The 20,000-nt window shown below is 37.3% G+C and overlaps 1 protein-coding gene across 3 annotated transcripts in view; it reads left to right on the top strand.

The window, feature by feature from the left end:
- ets1 (v-ets avian erythroblastosis virus E26 oncogene homolog 1) overlaps positions 1-20,000 on the top strand; it is a 102,239-nt gene that overhangs the window by 48,417 nt on the left and 33,822 nt on the right. The window contains exon 1 of one of the 3 annotated variants that reach the window (XM_056478152.1): positions 8,834-9,074. The exons of the other annotated variants lie outside the window; for them this stretch is intronic. Coding sequence (XP_056334127.1) covers positions 9,017-9,074 — 58 coding nt within the window. The 5' untranslated portion in view covers positions 8,834-9,016. Of the gene's footprint in view, positions 1-8,833; positions 9,075-20,000 lie in introns of those variants that run through there. 3 annotated transcript variants of the gene reach the window in all.

Genomic DNA, 20,000 nt, shown 5'->3' with positions numbered 1-20,000 from the left:
TTTTTAACCACGTTCTCGGATTTTACCACATTCTCACCCTGTTATGAACTTGTTCACTTTTGTTTCTTGGATTCTGTTTTTGTCTTACCTGATTTCTGGAACTGCTCTTCTCCGGACTCGAACCCGGTTGTCCTCGTCCTCGTGGTCAGCAAGTCCACCGACGTACAGGACGAGCTAACCGGACAAACTTGTTGCCGTGGGAAAGCCCTCTAGAAGAAGGTAAGCGGTCAGCCGGCGAGCGCTAAAAGGAACAGCGTCACACCACCCCGTAGCGTTCGCTTAAAAAAAATTAAATGCTGCCGTACGTACCTCCGGCTACATAATTCGCGGCCTCCAGAAACATCCGCAGGACTATGTTTTCAGAATGAGCTAGGGTTAAAAATATAGGAAATACTGTGACAAACTCCTTGCTCTGTTAAACATCAAATGGGAAATAGAAGTGAATAATTTTGACGTCAACTGTATAATCAAGTTACATACAGAAGTGAGAAATTCATTGAACATTAAAAATCAGTGAAACTACACTGAAACCTGAATAAGTTGACTGAACTGAATTAATTGAGTGAACTCGTTGCCTCAATTTAATTGAGGAATGGAGTCTCCCAAAACTTGCATATTTAAGTTTATTTAACTTGCCGGTTTTGTAGACAATACTTACATTTTTCAGTTCACCAAATTTAGTACTAGGTTCAGTCAATCAGTCAGTGGATGTACGTGATTACAGCAGACGCGAATGGCACTCACAAGAGAAATCTGAGAGAGATCTGATAAAGTGTACACAGCGGCTTTTGGTGGATTCGCGAAAATAAAAAAGCAAAAAAAAAAAACCTCCTGCCTGCCATGCTCTCCAGAAATGTATATAGGGGTACATTTCAGAATGAGCCTGGGTTTAATTTATTTGTGTTGGGACAGCATGAAGGAGTTAAGTTAACTTATCAGTTTCTTTACAAATTTAAGTGCACTGTAAAAGTTGAGACTACTCAAATGATTTGAGGAAAGTGATTCCCTCAGTTTGTTTGAGTAATGAGAAATCGACAACTCAATTAACTGAGTTGACTGAATGTGGTCTCTTCATTGAATTAACTTAAATGTTTAATTACAGATAACTTAAAATGGCTAATAGACTATTAGCCCTTTATATAATGGCTAATAGTTCGTTGGGCCGTTTATATAGAACTTGATATTTAGCCGCACCATGTTGGTGTTTAATAACATCTAATTTTTACGAGGTGGATCATTAGCCCAACACTCAGCCCCCCTTGTGGAGGACCAGGACATACATACATACACTATGGACAATTTAGCTTACCCAATTCCCCTATAGTGCATGACTTTGGACTTGTGGGGGAAACCGGAGCAACTTGAGGAAACCCAAGCCAATATGTGGGGAGAACATGCAAACTCCACACAGAAATGCCAACTGACCCAGCCGGGACTCAGGTTCAGGTAGTGCCTCTGTCCGGCCAACCCAGTCTCGCTTCAGCAAAATTCAGCATCACAAGCAAAATGACCACCTTGTGCCACACAACATATATCGACCAATCAGTGTGGTTGTCACAGCAGAATTTCAAGTGCAACCAATCATTTTAAGAGACATGGTGAATCATTTAAAGAAATTAAAATGTTAAGTTCAGAGAACTTAAAATATTCATTGAAAGTTTTTTTCTTGCCTAATGATTAAGTTAAACACACCTGTTTATGTTTTGATGCCAAAACGTGGTATTTTAAGTAATGTCAAGTTATTTTAACTTAATATATTTAATAATGACAACAGGAGGGTTTACAGTGCGGATTGAACATAAAACAATTAAGTTGTCCCCAAAAAAACCTGAAGATTTGTTTTGATTCAGCTTATTTAAGTACATAGTTTAAACAAAGAACAAACGTCATTGTTTTAGTGTAGAGCAGTCGCAGGCTCACGTCCATTCAGCTCCTTTCAGACGCGAGTCAGATCCATAAGTAGCGGGATTCGATTTGTGAAACTCAATTTGAAACCGTTCACAACATGAGTCAAAGCCAGACAGAGGCTGGAGATGTTTTAAAGGGAACTGCTTATGCTTTCTTTCCAGGATTGTACACTCAAAAACTTATTTAAAATGAGTTGAAACAACACAATTCTGAAGTAGCAACTTAATTGTTTTATGTTCAGTCCACTTAAATTTGTAAAACTGATTAATTTAACTTAATTTGTGTTGGGAGAGCATGAAGGAAGTGTGCACACTGTAAAATATGCTGGGTTCCACACAATCAACAACATGAAGGAACTAAATTAACTTAGTTTTTACAAATTTAAGTGGATTGAACTTAAAATAATTCAGTTGTCCCTCCCAAAAAACTGTTGTTTCAGCTCATTTAAAATAAGTAGTTTGAGCAAACAGCAACTGCAATGTCTTTGAGCGTACCATTCGCTTTGTGTTTACATTTTTTTCTTTTTTGTAAACAATTGGTAAAATTTTATAGTGAATCTCACTGCATAGCTGCAAATCCTTTCCATAAGGTGTTTAAGTTTAAGTTTAACACATTTATTAATCCCACCAGGGGCAATTAGATTAGGGTAATAGCTTTTCATGATTCAACAAACACAGACAAATCACTTACAGACAGTGTTAAAAAAAAAAACAATCCAGCATGCTTCATGTATAACATCATAAATAGTTGAAAAAAAAACCTTGGAAAAACACATGTATTAGAAATGTATATTTAAAACTTGCTAAAATGTAATGTTGTAAAGCCTTACTGCCTCTGGAACAAATATAAATTTATATCTGTTGGAAGAGCATTTAATGCTTCTTAACCTTCTTCTAGAGGGCAACAGAACAAAAACAGGCTTCAGAGGATGGGAGTCATCTCTTAAAACACTTTGAGTTTTCCTTAATACTTGCTGTTCATGTAACTCTGCTAGACTCCTCAGAGGTAGACCAATAATCTTGGAGCAAGTCTTGACTAAATTTTGCAGTCGATTTTTCTCTCTAACGGAAAGTGAAGAGAACCAGCATAAAAAGGAAAAGCTTAATAAACTCTCGATATAGGTGGTATAAAAGTTCTCAGTATGCGTTTTTCTACACAGAAAGAGTTCAGTTTTCTAAGAACATACATTCTCTGATGCACTTTCTTAGCAACAGCTTCTGAATTCTGCTGGAACTTTAATGTGGTATCAAATATTGTACCAAGATACTTCCTGTACCCTTTCAACTTGTTTTCCGTTAAAATACAATGGTTCCACTTCCAAGGCATTTTTTCTAAAATCAATTACCATCTCTTTTGTTTTTGTGATATTCAGTTGTGATTACACAACTCTATTTCAACTCAATATTGATATATTGGCCTGAAAATATTGCATTTTGTACAATTCTTAGTTTCAAAACGCAAGTTTTCAAAAAAAAAGAGGCTGGCGTGTAGACTACACCAACTAATTATTATTTAGTTTTTAGTTTCACAGATTTGTAATGCTCAATCAGGTTCTCTTCTGAATGCAACTTGAATTGTTGTTATTAATTTAGTTTAGTGTCTCCTTTTAAAATATTTTCTTTTAGTTATACCATTTTTTTAAGTGATACATGGTTGTAAACATTTTATATGGGCTGAATTTAAACAAACAAATTAAATTGAACATTACTAAATTTTATTTGTATGTTTAAATTCAGCCCATATCAATTGTTTGCAAATAATTTTGTAAATCCAGAGAACCATTTTTTTCACCGTGTCAAACAGACCACAGAAATAAAATTCAGAAGGTGTTTATTAGAAATCAACAATGGAGAGGATCCTCTGTAAACTCCTGGGCTGGATTTTACTGATCTAGTCAAGGTGGGCAGGAAATACGCTGAGGTGTTTATGAGGGCTGGGTCGAAGTTATGAGAGCACTCGTTACTTTCAGATCATTTGCAGACGATTAGAAAGACACTAGACTATAGTGAGATTCTGGTGCTCCCGTGAGAGTTAAAGGGATAGTTCACTCAAAAAATAAAAAAATCTATCATCATTACTAGTTTTTAAACATGTAGGAGTTCCTTTCTTCTGTTGAACACGAAAGAAGATACTTTGAAAAATGTTGGAAACCTGTAACCACTGACTTCCGAAGTAGTTTATTTTAGCTGGTCAGTGGTTTTTAGCTTTCTTCAAAAATGTCTTCTTCTGTGTTAAACAGAAAAAAACAAACACATAAAGGTCACTTGAGGGGGAGTAAATAGTAAGTACATTTTAATTTTTAGTCAAACTATCCCTTTAAACTGAGCCTGCAGCATCAGCATTTGCAATGACAAATGTTTTTTTTTTAAATAGACTGAACAGTTTTCTTACATCTTTTCATCATCTTTATCATCCTAGTTCACACCAAAATAAATTGTACTCATTTTACTTTCACTTTACTCATTATTTACTCACATTATACTTGTTTTATACCTTTAAAAGTGTAAAACTTACAGTATGTGGAACACAAAAGAAAATACTTTGAAAAATGTTGGAAATCTGTAACTATTTACTTCCATAGTATTTGTTTAGTATCCATGATATAGTTAATGGTTACAGGATTTTAGCCTTCTTCAAAAAATATCTTCTTTTATGTTGAACAGAAAATAAATGCATAAATCTCACTTGAGGAAGAGTAAATAGTGCGTAAATTTTCTTTTTTAGAGCGAACAACCTCTTTAAACTGAACGTATAGCATCAGCATTCACAATGACTAATGAGATAGTAAACATGAGATTCAAAATAGACTGAATAGTTGTCTTGTGAATTTTATCCTCTTTTATTAGTGTGATTCACCCTCAAAAAAAGAAACAAAATTGTCACCATTTGCTCAGCTTTACTTGTTTTAAACCTTTATGAGTTTCTTTATTTCTTTATAACACAAAAGAAGATCATTTGAAAAATGTTGGAAACCTGTGATCATTGACTTCCATAGTATTTTTTTCCCTATTTTGGAAGTCAGTAGTTACGGGTTTTCAGCATTCTTCAAAATATCTTCTTTTTGTGTTAAACAGACAAAAAAGAAACACAAAGGTCACTTGAGGGAGAGTATAAATAGTGAGTACATTTTAGTTTTAGGGTGAACTACCCCTTTAAACTGAGCGTATAGCGTTAGCATCTGCAATAACAAATGAGTTACTAAAACACAACATTATCAGTGTTATTTAAAATGAATCATCACTTGTTTAGTAACCTGTAACCATTGATTTTCATAGTAGGAAAAACAAATACTATGTAAGTCAATGGTTACAGGTTTTCTGCTTTCTTCAAATCCATTTTTTCTTTGTTAAACAGACCAAAAAGAAACACAAAGGTCACTTGAGGAAGAGTATAAATAGTGAGTACATTTTAGTTTTAGGGTGAACTACCCCTTTAAACTGAGCGTATAGCGTTAGCATCTGCAATAACAAATGAGTTACTAAAACACAACATTATCAGTGTTATTTAAAATGAATTATCACTTGTTTAGTAACCTATAACCATTGACTTCCATAGTACTTTGTTTTCCCTATTTTGGAAATCAGTAGTTACAGGTTTTCAGCATTCTTCAAAATATCTTCTTTTTGTGTTAAACAGACCAAAAAGAAACACAAAGGTCACTTGAGGGAGAGTATAAATAGTGGGTACATTTTAATTTTAGGGTGAACTACCCCTTTAAACTGAGCGTATAGCGTTAGCAACTGCAATAGCAACTGAGATACTAAAACACAACATTATCTGTGTCATTTAAAATGAATCATCACTTGTTTAGTGACCTGTAACCATTGACTTTCATAGTAGGAAAAACAAATACTATGGAAGTCAATGGTTATAGGTTTTCTGCTTTCTTCAAATGCCATTTTTTCTTTGTTAAACAGACCAAAAAGAAACACAAAGGTCACTTGAGGGAGAGTATAAATAGTGAGTACATTTTAGTTTTAGGGTAAACTACCCCTTTAAACTGAGCGTATAGCGTTAGCATCTGCAATAACAAATGAGTTACTAAAACACAACATTATCAGTGTTATTTAAAATGAATTATCACTTGTTTAGTAACCTGTAACCAGTGACTTTCATAGTACTTTGTTTTCCCTATTTTGGAAATCAGTAGTTACAGGTTTTCAGCATTCTTCAAAATATCTTCTTTTTTTGTTAAACAGACCAAAAAGAAACGCAAAGGTCACTTGAGGGAGAGTATAAATAGTGAGTACATTTTAATTTTAAGGTGAACTACCCCTTTAAACTGAGCGTATAGCGTTAGCAACTGCAATAGCAACTGAGATACTAAAACACGACATTATTGGTGTTATTTAAAATGAATCATCACTTGTTTAGTGACCTGTAACCATTGACTTTCATAGTAGGAAAAACAAATACTATGGAAGTCAATGGGTACAGGTTTTCTGCTTTCTTCAAATGCCATCATATTTTTCTCTTTTTTGTTAAACAGACAAAAATGAAACACATAAAGGTTTGAAATCACCTGAGGGAGAGTATAAATAGTGAGTACATTTTTAATTTAGGGTGAACTATCTCTTTAAAATGAGCATATAGCGTCAGCAATGACTAGTCTGTTATATTAAACATGAGATAACACTGTTTATCTGTTTTTATTTTAATAGACTGAATGGGGAGATCATCATTACATGTTTTTAAAAATGTAGGAGTTTCTTCTGTTGAACACAAAAGAAGATACTTTGAAAAATGCTGAAAACCTGTAACCATAGACCATAGCATTTGTTTTTCCTAATTTAATTATTGTAATAATTAAGCATTCTTCAAAATATCTTCTTTTTTTGTTAAACAGACCAAAATGAAACACATAAAGGTCACTTGAGGGAGAGTATAAATAGTGAGCACATTTTAGTTTTAGGGTGAACTACCCCTTTAAACTGAGGGTATAGCGTCAGCAATGACAAATGTGTTATTAAACACGAGATAACACTGTTTATCAGTTTTTATTTTAATAGACTGAATGGATAGATCATCATTACATGTTTTTAAAAATGTAGGAGTTTCTTCTGTTGAACACAAAAGAAGATACTTTGAAAAATGCTGAAAACCTGTAACCATTGACCGTAGTATTTGTTTTTCTTACTGTGGAAGTCAATGGTTACAGGTTTTCAGCTTTATTTTTTTGTTAAAGAGACAAAAAAGGAAACATATAAAGGTTTGGAAAGTATAAATTGTGGATAAATGTTCATTTTAAGGGTGAACTATCCCTTTAAAATGAGTGTGTCAGCATTCACAATGACAAATGAGATACCAAAACACGAGATTACACTGTTTATCTGTGTTTTTTAAATAGACTGAATAGTTGTCTTGGCCTTGGCAGCTTTTCCTTGAGCGAGTGAGGTGTGTCATATTCATCATTTGGAGGTCATGGCTTTTAAATTCTCCAAAGAACAGCTTATGGATGTTTTTTTACAAGCTATAGCAGTGATATGACACTTGAGCTTGCATCAGTGGAGTTAGGCAACAGTTTTCATTAAGGGCTGAAGACATTGCTCAACAGATAGTGGACATGATGTGAACGCAGTTTTCTTTGTGAAACTGTTCTCTTTGTCAATTTCAGCTTCTCTGTGTTGAACAAGCTCCCTAACAGTAAGTCATATTAACAAATGGAAAGTTCCTGTTACTATATCCAAGATGAAATTGTGCCTAAATAAATGAGCAAACTCTCTTCCGGGTCAGATGAAATCACAGCTTGGTGATTATAAAACTGAAAATCTCATTGGTGGAGCTTCCCTTTAGTCTTAGGGGTAAAATGGAGGGGTGTGCAGGTTTTTTAAGCAACAGTGGTGGCACAACTGTGTTTACATAACCATCATGGGAAACCAATGAATCAGAAGCTGAGCCATGAATCTTGAAGAGAATAGAAGTTGTCTGCTGATTGTAATGAAAATGTTCACCTCGTTTTTATAGATGCATAGCGAGAAGAAGGGAAGATGAGACCTTTAAAAGAGATTTTCAGACATGTTTATTTTAATTTTTAGACAACTCAGTGCCAATGTTTTCTGCTTAGAAGAGTTAAGAAACCAATATTTGGAGGAATATCTGTGATCTTTCAGTCACAGGGAGTGGAAATATTTCTTCATTCATTCATTTTCCTTCGGCTTTGTCCCTTTTTTATCAGGGGTTGCCACAGAGGAATGAACCGCCAATTATTCTGGCACATGTTTTACACAGTGGATTCCCTTCCAGCCGCAGCCAAGCACTGGGAAAGGAAATGTTTGTTATTTTAACCAATCGTAATTTTATGAAAAAAAAAAGTTCAATAATCAATAGTAAATCATTAATCAATGAATACGCATTACTATACATTAATTATATTCTAAATAATGCAAATAATCATGAACATTTTACTCAAATCCATACTTAAATAATCCAGTTAATTGAGGAAAAATTGAGATTATTCACATATACACACGGATTAAACATTTTGGTGTCTGCATTAAACTGTGTATGGTAAGTGCAAGTAAAATATCAATTTTAATATCCATTTTAATGTTTCAGTGATGTTTGTGTGATTATATTATATTATATTATATTATATTATATTATATTATATTATATTATATTATATTATATTATATTATATTATATTATATAAAAGAGCAGCGAAATTTCTAGAGAGACATTATTCACCAGTTTTAATGCTATTGAGTGAGCACTGATCTCACATCTGATTAGACGCTTTCAGTGAGCGTCGGCGGCGCGCGCGTCGCGTCATCAGTCGCGTCCACGGAGAGACATCAGACTGGAGCGTAATTGAATTGTAGTGAATCAGCGAGTAAAACGCCGCCCCTTTACGCGGAGATCAGCCTCTTCCGCGCGCGCAGAACCGCCCTGACCGGGGTAACTAACAGAGGGAGGGATGAAGAGGTGATGAGATACAACGGAGAAAGAGAGAGGGAGGAAAAGAGACACTTCAAGACTTCAGACATCGGATCTTGTTGAGGGAAAACCTGTGTCATTTCTAAGAAACTCCTGGCGTCTATACTTTGAGGACACGTTTGGGACTAAAACAAAACATACAAACAGACTTTGTACGTTTGAATGCGTGACCATGACGGCAGCTGTCGATATTAAGCCGTTAACTATAATAAAATCCGAAAAAGTGGACGGTAAGTCATCGTTTTCTCATTGTTTGATTTCAGATTATTGCTCAACGCGTCTTCGTCAGCTGTTCGGTCGGTTATGAGTAACTTTTACGCGCGTTGTGGTTTCGTGTGCGTTGAATTGCGTGGATAACGGAGATGCTTGCATGATTTGAACGTTTCCGAAATTGCTTGCAACATAAGCTTTTTTTTGATCAGAGAAGTGATGGACAGGTATAACAGCCTGCACGCGGCGCTCCAGATGTGCCAGCCATCAGTTTACTGCTGTCCAAATGATCTATATTATGCACAATACCAACACAACACAGATAATCTCAGATTGTTTTGCACAGTTAAGTGCATGTTGAAATTAGTTCTATTTAATTCAAATAGGTTTGCTTACTGTTGTAATTGGTGGAAACAAATTAGCATATAATTAAAAGTTGCACATAATATACTATATTAGAACAAGCTAATGTCAGTTATAGTTAATGTTAGCACTTTTATTAGTGTATCATCTTTGTTTCAGCTATGCAAATCAATCAGTTACTAATTCCCCTGCTGGCCTCAGATGTGACCACTGACATGTTGCATGTAATGTGGTCATAAGACAGCTATTTTAAATCATTTATAGATTCTTGAAATGACATGCAAATCAAATATGCTTGATGTACTGTGATATGTTTTGCATGCTTCCTTTTCTGGAGCTTTCAGATTTAACCCTTTAATGTGCGCTCCTTGAATTTTTTGGGCCCACATCAATGAACAAATGAATATTAAACCACACTGAACTGAGCTAAACTGAACGTAAACACTGAAAACTGACTGACACTGTTTTAATTTGCTATGATTTTCTATGTGAGGCTGCTTTGACACAATCTACATTGTAAAAGCGCTATAGAAATAAAGGTGAATTGAAATCTTGTATTGAATAATATGCTGACACAACTCTGATTAATAGTAATAAGCAATTAAAATAATAATGATAACCTATGGATAAAAGGTCAACCAGGTGGTTACGATGCCTGTTAAAGGGTTAAAGAGGTTTGGTCATGTAGAAAATGTTCATATAAATAAAGTAAAGGGGTGAAATATTTTGATTTCGATATATTATATTGTCTTCTCAGTCGTTTGAGCAGCTATTTTGCGATTATACCCAAAGCTGGACTTATAATTTTAGATTTTGCTGTGCTTCTAATATTAATGTTCATTTAGCAAGTGTTTGTCCATGAAGGGTCTGACAACAGACCGCCACACATGGCCTCTCATGACATGATGCACTGTATTGCTTCACACAGTTGAGTTTCCTTTCATGCGTGACCAGCAGGCTTGAATTTTAACTACAAGAGTGATTATTTTTGTTTCAAGCTGACTTTCAGAACATTGCGTCATCTAATGTGCTTGTGCATTTAGTGTAAGTACATTAGCTGGTCATTGAGCTTTCTTTCCTTATGTGCAGATATTATAGGCATCCGTGTTACAGTGCATGAATATTTAACTTTCTTTCTTTATTTCTTTCACTGTAAAACGCTGGTTCCACACAACTCCTTCATATCATCCCAACACAAATCGATTAAGTTAACTTAATTGTTACAAATTTAAGTGGATTTAACATAAAACAATTAAGTTGTCTCAAAAAAAGCTCAAGAATTGTGTTGATTGAGCTCATTTTTAATATATTAGTTCGAACAAGCTAAGATATTTTACTTGATCTTTCTATCTATCTATCTATCTATCTATCTATCTATCTATCTATCTATCTATCTATCTATCTATCTATCTATCTATCTATCTATCTATCTATCTATCTATCTATCTATCTATATGAATTGTGCATGTATAGCATGGCAGGGAAATTCCCATATGGCTAAAGAGTGGTCACTATCAAGTGAATGAAGTTTGTTATGATGCTGCTTCACTGTCCATTCATACCGCATCCATTAACCCCCGCTGCTGACCCAACCCGGTTTAGGAGGGGCTGCATGCTTGACCAGGGTGAAGGGAGGGAAGATGCCATGCTGGTTATGCAGTCAGCAGTACCACACTCCCGTGCACTCCCGAGGATTGGATTAAAACAGCGAGTATGCAAGTGGGATGTTCGCACATGCCTTGGCCTAGTGTACTCTTTAAGAATATGACCCTCTTCTTAGTCCCGGAAGGGCAGGGTGAGTTCAGTGGCCGCTAGTTTCCCCATGATAAAATGCTGACTGGCTTCAACCACAGCTGGTGGCTGTACATGCAGAACTCTGACTCCGTACCTCTTTCACCACCAGCTGTTAATACATCATGGAAAAAAGCACTCACCTTTTATAAGCATGTCAGAACGAAAGCTAAAACCTGAGTGCGATGTGCAAGATGCGATATGAATCATTACCACACTTACACGCATATTCCTGCATGCACACGGGCCCTGCTGTCTTTTCACACATAGTCGCAGGGTATACCGATGCGCTGGAACATGCGCAAACTTTTTCCAACACACATGCACAAGCGTTCTCCTCACTTGGAAAATAAAAAACAGTTAAAGAAAGTGCTGATACTTGCAGCGGGGGCTGCCAAAATATCGTGCTATCTTGCAAAACAATTTCTCAAGACAAGCTCCCTCGAGTTCAGTCATCCGTGAGCGTTCAGACCAGGGTGAACACCGCTCACTGGCTAAGTCTGTAAAATCAGCGTAAGACATGTTTACTGCTTGTCTGCTACTTGAGTCTAATGGAGGAATGCATATGTGCACCTTGTGGGTAGGGCTGCACAATTAATCGAATAAAGATAACGATCTCTATTCGACCCTACACGCGATCTTAATTCAGCTTTTCTGCGATTCAGCCAATTATAGGTCAGGAGAGAAGTGTGAAGTTGGTCTCAAAAGTCTTCGCATTGTTTTATATACGTGAAACACCTCCAAATGGTGTTAAAGTGTCACGTACTGTATTTATAAGGTATAATTCACCCAAAAATGTCATTTCTGTCATAATTTAATGACGTATTCGTGGCTGCGAAATCACACATGAACTGATGCACCGTTAGTTTACTACCGAGAGGATGCCCACGTGCCTGCCAATAGCTACATTTACATCTACCTGTTTTTATGCACATTTCGGATATATGCGCATAAAAAATTTTGACATAAAAAATTGGTTGACGTAAACGACAAGATGTGCATACGTTTTGAAACTGCGCATAACCGAGTAGGATAAACTCTTTATTCGATAACAAAAGATGCGCATAAACTTCGATGGAAACTCTTTTACTGAACAAATTCCAGTATGTGCATTAAAAAAAGTCATGTGATGATGAAAATGTGTACGAATGGACAAACCAGCAGGCTGAGCACATTACAGAACATCTGAAACGTTCTAAAAATGCCTCAGTATTAGTGTTATTATATCATTAATGACCACCAGAATCAAGAGCATCTGTGCTCCGCGTCTCACCCCTTCAAACGCCACCACGCGTTCAGTGCGTGTTAGGATTTTCTTCTGAGGTGTAAGTCATTTATTAAATGAAGAAATCTTTGCAAGGAAGATGGCGGCGGCAGCATTTGCTCTGAGTGGTTTGGTTGGCGTCACTCATGAGCTTAAATATTTCTATAGTTTTTATCGTAACTTTTATGTTTATTTTAAGCTCTTTTAAGCTTGTTTATTGTCTTTTATCAAACTCTTTGTGTGATCATTTGAAACGAAGCAGCAAAGGCAAACAAAGCAAAATCGCCTTGTTCCTCGTTTTCAGTTAATTAAAAGGCGAGATCTTGCTCTATCATGTCGCCTTTGCTTTTGCTCCAGTAATTTATAAGAATTATAATGCTGTGTATATGTTTTTATTATAGTTCCATTTTGTCAATTTGGTCAAGCCTCCTGTGGACAGGTGTTGAGAATTAGCAAGTTTGCTAAAACACTTAAACAAATGCATTTGGTTGTCCGGTGTATTTGTGATGTCCATGTCAAATAAATAATTAAATAAATAAAAAACTGAACTCAAAGCGAAACCGAAAGTGCACACATCATTTAAATAATCATATCGCATTTTAGAGTTATGATTACGACAAGCATTTGATATGTTTTGTGCATGAAAATAAATGTTTACTGGGTCAGTATAACTACTCTAACTTATATAATGTTGAATATAATGCTGGAGGGAATCTGATAATGACAAATATTTCATTTTACCAGTGGAACAAATGGTTTGATAATGTTGCCAATGACAAATGACACGTCTCAAACATAATAACTCAACTTCTGAATTATGAATAATTATGAACACTTTATTGTGAATTAACAACCAGGACATATTTGCTCTATTTTCGTCCACCTTTCAAAGTCTATACACAATTTATCATTTTAGCCAACAGTAGACCTACACATAAGCCTAATATTATTATTGTTGTTTTACCATATGTTTGAGAAATGACAATAATAACAGCCTACTCGTATTAACCTTTATTTTACTATCTACAGAATTGTAATTGTGATTCTCACTCTAGCCAGAATCGTGCAGCGCTACTTGTGGGTCCCATGTTCAGCACAAAGTGCCTGTAGGAGTGTAAAGCTCTGGCAGACTGGCGCAAATGATAGTTTCTAGCGTGCGCGCGTCATTAATGCAGGGAGGTTGTAGACATTAAGCACCTGATCCCGGTTTGTATTGGGTCTTAAATCAAGACAAGCGAGCTGTGTCTTGAAGACAACAGCCAGTACAAAAACAAGCAAGTCTTCCCCCTCCCCCCCATTGGCGTTTTGACTCTGTTTATACAAAAGTGATGAATGGTTGAATTCAATCAAGAGTCACACAAAAGTTGTTTAGAGTTCAGTCGAGATTATCTGATTTACCCTGGAGACATGTAGTGCATGAAGAGACAATGGGACCTACACAAGAGCAGGACGGCCTCGATAAACACACTTACATTCATTAATGGAATTGCTAAAATAAGATTACATGTAGAGTTGGCACAAAACAATCTCCAAAATCCACAGCGAGAAGTGTTTACGTGAAAAAGATTTGCTGCGCGACCTGCTAAGGAGCCATTCACAAGTATGAATCATGTGTTGTGGTGCGGTGCAGATGTTAGAATAGGCTTATGGTCAAAGATGAACCCGTGTAACATCTGTTATTAAAATGGTCAGTGCCTCTACTACCCAGGCAGTCTTGCTCTTCCAGAAGAGTTCTGCATCTTTTCGAGAGCTCCGCGTTGTAAGGGGCGTAGTCAAAAAGCTTGACAACGGGGTCACTCCTTTCATCTTTGCCCAAAGACTACTTAGCACAGTGAAATGAGTCAGCAACAACATGAGAGACAGCCAGAGGTCACCGCCCACTCATTTTGGCCTAGAGAAACAACCCTTGATGAGGATATCTCATTTTCTCCTCTTTTTTTTTTTTACTCTAGCCCCATGTCCATCTCTGGGTTCAGTGAGTGACAGGAATGTCTGAGGATTGGGTGGGCTTCTTATTGCCTGCTTTTATCTTATTAAGAGTTTACACTCTCTAGTCTTGCAACTCCTGCTAGGCCCCGCTCACACACCCTTACTTTAGACACCCACATACTGGGCATGAGCGCGAAAGTGATATCTACAGTAAGCCTTATCAGGTGTGAGTGAAAAGAAAATGATTCAAGCAGGTAGTCTTCTTCACAACCTTTTGAGACTTTGTCTGAATATGGCCTGAATTCCTGAATTACATAACTGATGGGTTTCATCTGTAATGTCATCCACTTTGCACTTTTTGCCAGGCCTAAGCATGCCTTGCTTACCTAACAGCTGTGCAAACACAGACCTGGGCAATCAAGGTTGGTCTGATGTGGGTCTCTGATGCAGCCAAACATATGACTCAGACTCAATGCAATTTTTATAGTTTGCTGAACAGTGTAGCAGTCATTCTGAAAAGAATTTACTAATATAACGCATGTTAGAGGTGATCGAGTTAATATTTGACACTCAGAATTGATTCATCAGATTCAGACCTTGAGGCGAAGATGAAACACTGTTAGATCAGAGCATCTTGCGTACTGTTCCTGAATGACTAACCCTTCACAGAATGTCCACTGGTTAAATGACTCCCCTGTCAGAAATTCTTTCTGGCGAACACACATTTTTATTGTTGCCTTTAAATCCTAGTCATCAAAGGGTGAAGGGAGGTCCTAGCTTTTATTCGTTCAAGTTATTGGCACAAGGTGATGGCACAAACAAACTCTTTCCAAATCGTTACATGCGTCAGAATGTCTGAACGGTACGTCAGAGGCGTCTTGATTGTAGCATGCTTGTGAAAGCCATCCTGACCCACTTCGCTGTGTTGTATTTTGAGTCTTCCCAACAGTTATCTCTGGCCCTGCTTCTCTGAACTTCAAAAGACCAAAACAAAAGCAAAAGACACAGCATGTCCCAGAGCAGGGAAGAAATAACAACCGTGGTGTATTTTTTCCATCATTTTACAGCACCCATTTTCTCCCCTGTGTTCCATGTCTCTCTCTTTTTTTTTCCCCTCATTGCGTTTGTCTCTCTACCGTCTGTGGGCCACATGGGTTCTCGTCTCATGGCCCCTGATGTGGCGTCTGCCTAGTGCTGTCTTCTCATCCCCGCCGCGTGCTACAAGCTAATTACTGAGTCACAGCCCCTGCCGAGCTGACTCCAACACCCACCCCTCCTCCCATAAGACATTAGCCCTTTCCAGTCCCTCCAAAGATTTCTGGTAGGCTTCAGACCACCTCCTGGGTGGTGGGAGGCCCTTGAGGTGAGTAAGTCAGCCGGACCGGTGCCTGTCTTTCTGTGCCACTCTTGTTTTTTCATTGTGGCTGTTTTGCAGATGTGTACAACGGAGGGTGGCGTCGGGTCTGGTTTTGAGATCAGAGGAGCATCCTCACTAGTTCTGTCTCGAAACTCAGGGAGGCAGAGGAAAACCTGTTCCCAGATTCCCATCGGTGTATGCGCTTTCACCAAGTCACCTGTTTTAGGGCTCAGTAGTCAGATCTGGTTTTGTAATTATCCTACTTTTGTCTCACCTCTTTGAACATTTCCTACCTTAGAGGCACATTGACAGAGCGCTTCTGGCTAGCAGTTCAGTTACATGTGGGATTGTAAGCTCTTCTCTGAGGTCCAGGTGTTTGGCTGTTTCTACGTTTATGGTCTCTCTCAGTTTGTGAGTGCTACTTGATGTACAGCTGAATAAAAGGCACATGATCCTTGGCAGTCATAAGAGCCGCCACAGCTGGGACGCTTTCTCCTTCAACCTTCTCCCTGCTATCTACATATTTCTGACAGAGAGGCTCTGCTCGGGTGAATTTAGGGACGAGAGAAGTTAAAGACGATTTGTGTAGGTGTCTGGACCAGATCCAAATGGCGGTCATAATGAAGACTAGTGTTTGACATTGTTCGCTTACACCAGCTGAGCATGGCGGGATTCAGCAACTCGCCCTTTTCTCATAAAACCACAGCATAGGGTTAGACTGACTTTTGTGAAAGTGTGTAAACTTGAACCTGGCATTTTAAAACATTTCTTACTCCGGAACTGTCGAGTCTTAATTTGGCATGTTACTCTGTTTTACTCCGCTTCTGCGTGTTGATACTTTTCTCTGATGTTGACATTTGTCACGCTAGATAATTAAAAAAAAAACATGCATCACTTTAGTCTCTTTGATGTTGTGTTAGCACACTATTGTGCTCTGCAATTCGTTGTGCATTTCCAAACAGTTGCATCTTCTCTTCCAGCCTTCCATTCATCTATTTTGGGCTCGTGAACTCTTTTTCATTGCTACATCTGTGGTAGTTTTCTCTGCATACAGTTAATTGTGTAATTGGTCCATTTAGAACTGAACTCAAAGGCACATTGGTTTTTAGGTCACAAATACAGAACAAACTCACAAAAAAATCCCGTCCACATTAGCGATTATAAAACAAGGCAGGAATGTGTGGTGCGATACATAAAAACAATGCGGTCTGTGGGGAATTCATTTACCGAGAATGCATCTGTTGGCCATCGGCTCGTTCCACAATAGCAGAAACCATTAGCCATTAGCTTGCTAATTGCATGCAGAGCTTTCCTTCCTTCATTTCCCCAATCCTGAAAGCTGCGCGCTCATAAACCTAACTCAGGCATGACTGACTACTCATGTATGAATTTGCTTTGATCAGAAATGCTTTTGGACATGTTTATATCAAGCATTGGAAACATGTTTTTTTTTCCCCTAGTCTTGAAGTGCTGCAATTTCAGGTACACTTAGACGAGGTTATTAGGGGTTTCTAGGAAGAACGTCGCCACAAGAGTAAACTGTTTGTCAGGATCATCATTTGTTTGTTCAGAAGTCTAAACAGTATGATTCACAGATCCAAGTGCACTTATGGTCTTATAGAGGTATTCACCCGTTTCAATTTGCATACTGCAAACCGCCTCTGCTTTTGCTTTGCAGCATGCATAGTAGCACTGCTGTGCATGTAATGAGAGGCAGCACAACAGTTAGGGATGGTTAAAAAGCATGATCAGAGAGTTCTGAAGCAGATCAAAGTACAAAAGTGGTCCTATTTCAACTAGGCATGGGCTGGTATAAGAATCTGACGGTATGATAACCTTGGATAACAATATCACGGTTTCATTGTATTACGGTATTGCGATTACTGCTCTAATATATATTCTTTGTATATAACTTCTGCTGTCTTCGTTAGTTTCAAAAACACAGATTTCTTTACAATTTAAAATGGCGTCTTTGGATATCTTTTCTGCTGGAGGTGCTGTTGTCCTGAAAAATGTAAATAAAATCTTACGCATACCTTAGGAATAGTATTAGAGAAAATGTTGGCGGTTTTAAAACCTTGACTTTTCCAAACCAAGGTATATCTTGAAAATGGTTATCGTCCCATGCCTAATTTCAACCCTACAAGACTGAGCATGTTACTAGTGCAAGAGCCTATTGAGGAATGCCCAATTCAAAGTAGTTCATGTCAGTCATTGTGATTTTGAACCCAAGAGTATGTGCGAGAGACCATCTAGTGAACCCAGGGCACCCACTGGCCGGGTCTCTAAGAATAGCCACAGTGTTTCAGGGCGGGAAAGCCCCTGACGCATGACCCCGGCAGGGTGAACAAGCTCTGCACTGCCTTTTGGGAGCTCAATCGTGGGCCGCTGCTATTCCTGTCTCGGCCCGGCCCGCTCTGCATGCTTTCAGATGGAAATCTAAACAGTGGGCAGAACAAGCACTTCTCTCACTGGATCCCCCACCCTTGACCGTGCCTTGTTCAGCATGGACCTGCAGCCTGAATAGCCCCACTTCATGCGGGCCAGGTTTAACAGTCCCCCTGTCACCGAGAAAGATAGAGCTAGAGATAAAGAACTGAAGGTGTTTTATGGGCCACCCTGACACCCTGCTGAGACCCAGTGTTCAAAGGGCACAAGCAAACTTTCTGCTGGTGTTTTTTTGGTGAACTCCACATACTTTAACAGTTCATTTTACACCGGACCTCAGTGGCGTTTGCAACTCTGAGTTGAAAGAATGAGAATAAGAGAAAAAAGGGAAATGCTTGTGTGGTAAGATATGCTAATTTGACATACAGACACAAATACACCAAGCACAAAAAAGCATTGAAAAGCTTAAATACCGTCCAGACTTTTGAGGGACACAAATGAGCTATTTGGCTTTTATTACACGCCCACTCGCTGTCTCTCACGCACTTAAGACAGACCCTGCACACACACACACACACATGCATGCATAAATGCAGACACTCACTCATTCTTTGAAGCACATCTAATTTTAGAACGGACCATTAACACCGTCATCCGTGTGTGATCTGGAAGGCTGTAGATGTGTGCAAATCTCTGAACGTACTCTGGGAAACACTGAATGGGCTGGGTTCTTTGGTCATGCCAATGCTGATGTCATTGCCTCAGGGACTCCATTCATGTCTTGGATGCTCTCACATTACAGATAAGTGAATCATCCGGATCCCTCCCCTACACACACGACTCCATGAGACCACCAGAGCCTCATGATCATAATCACAATTTCACAGCCCCCTGACTAACACACTGAGCTAATACAGACCAACACACACTACCCAATGCACACCTGCGCTGTTGCTGTAATACCTGATGGGTTTTGGCTCAGGCTCCAGATCTGCTGCGCCCACTAGACTATCATGGACTCAATGTTTAGTTACTCCCAATGGAAATGAATCTATTCCAGTTCATTTCACTGATCTTCACCTGCTGAGTTAATGATTCGTTTGCTTCACAGAAGAACATGGTATTGGTTAAGTGGCGTGTAATGCAGTGTGGAAAGCGGCTTTAAAGTTAAGCTCTGTTAAATGTAATCAGTCAAGCTACACTTTTGAGGTAGTTACCTTAAATTAGTAAAAAAATAAAGTTATTCAAGGAGATTTCTCTTTATTTGAGTGCAAGTGCTGACATGAATGGTAAAAAAAAAAAAACATTATTGTAAAAAAACTGTTGGTGTAATATATGAAAATGTTTTATTCACATTTTTAGGTGTTCGGAAATTATTAATAATAAATATTATAATTTAATTATTCATTATCTAATTAAAATATAATAATAATAATAATAATAATAATAATAATAACAATAATAACAACAACAACAACAACAACAATAACAGTTATAATAATATTAACAATGATGGGAATAATATTAATAATAATAATAATAAAATAAATAATAATAATAATAATAATAATAATAACAATAACAATAACAATAATAACAGTTATAATAATATTAACAATGATGGGAATAATAATAAAATAATAATAATAATAATAATAACAGTTATATTAATATTAACAATGATGGGAATAATATTAATAATAATAATAATAATAAAATAAATAATAATAAAATAAATAATAATAATAATAATAATAATAACAATAATAACAGTTATAATAATAAACAATGATGGGAATAATAATAAAATAATAATAATAATAACAATAATAACAGTTATAATAATATTAACAA

This window comes from Danio aesculapii, chromosome 18 (assembly GCF_903798145.1).
Source record: "Danio aesculapii chromosome 18, fDanAes4.1, whole genome shotgun sequence".
NCBI lineage: Eukaryota > Metazoa > Chordata > Actinopteri > Cypriniformes > Danionidae > Danio > Danio aesculapii.
Note: the sequence above shows the minus strand (reverse complement) of the source record. Positions and strands in the feature narration are given on the sequence as shown.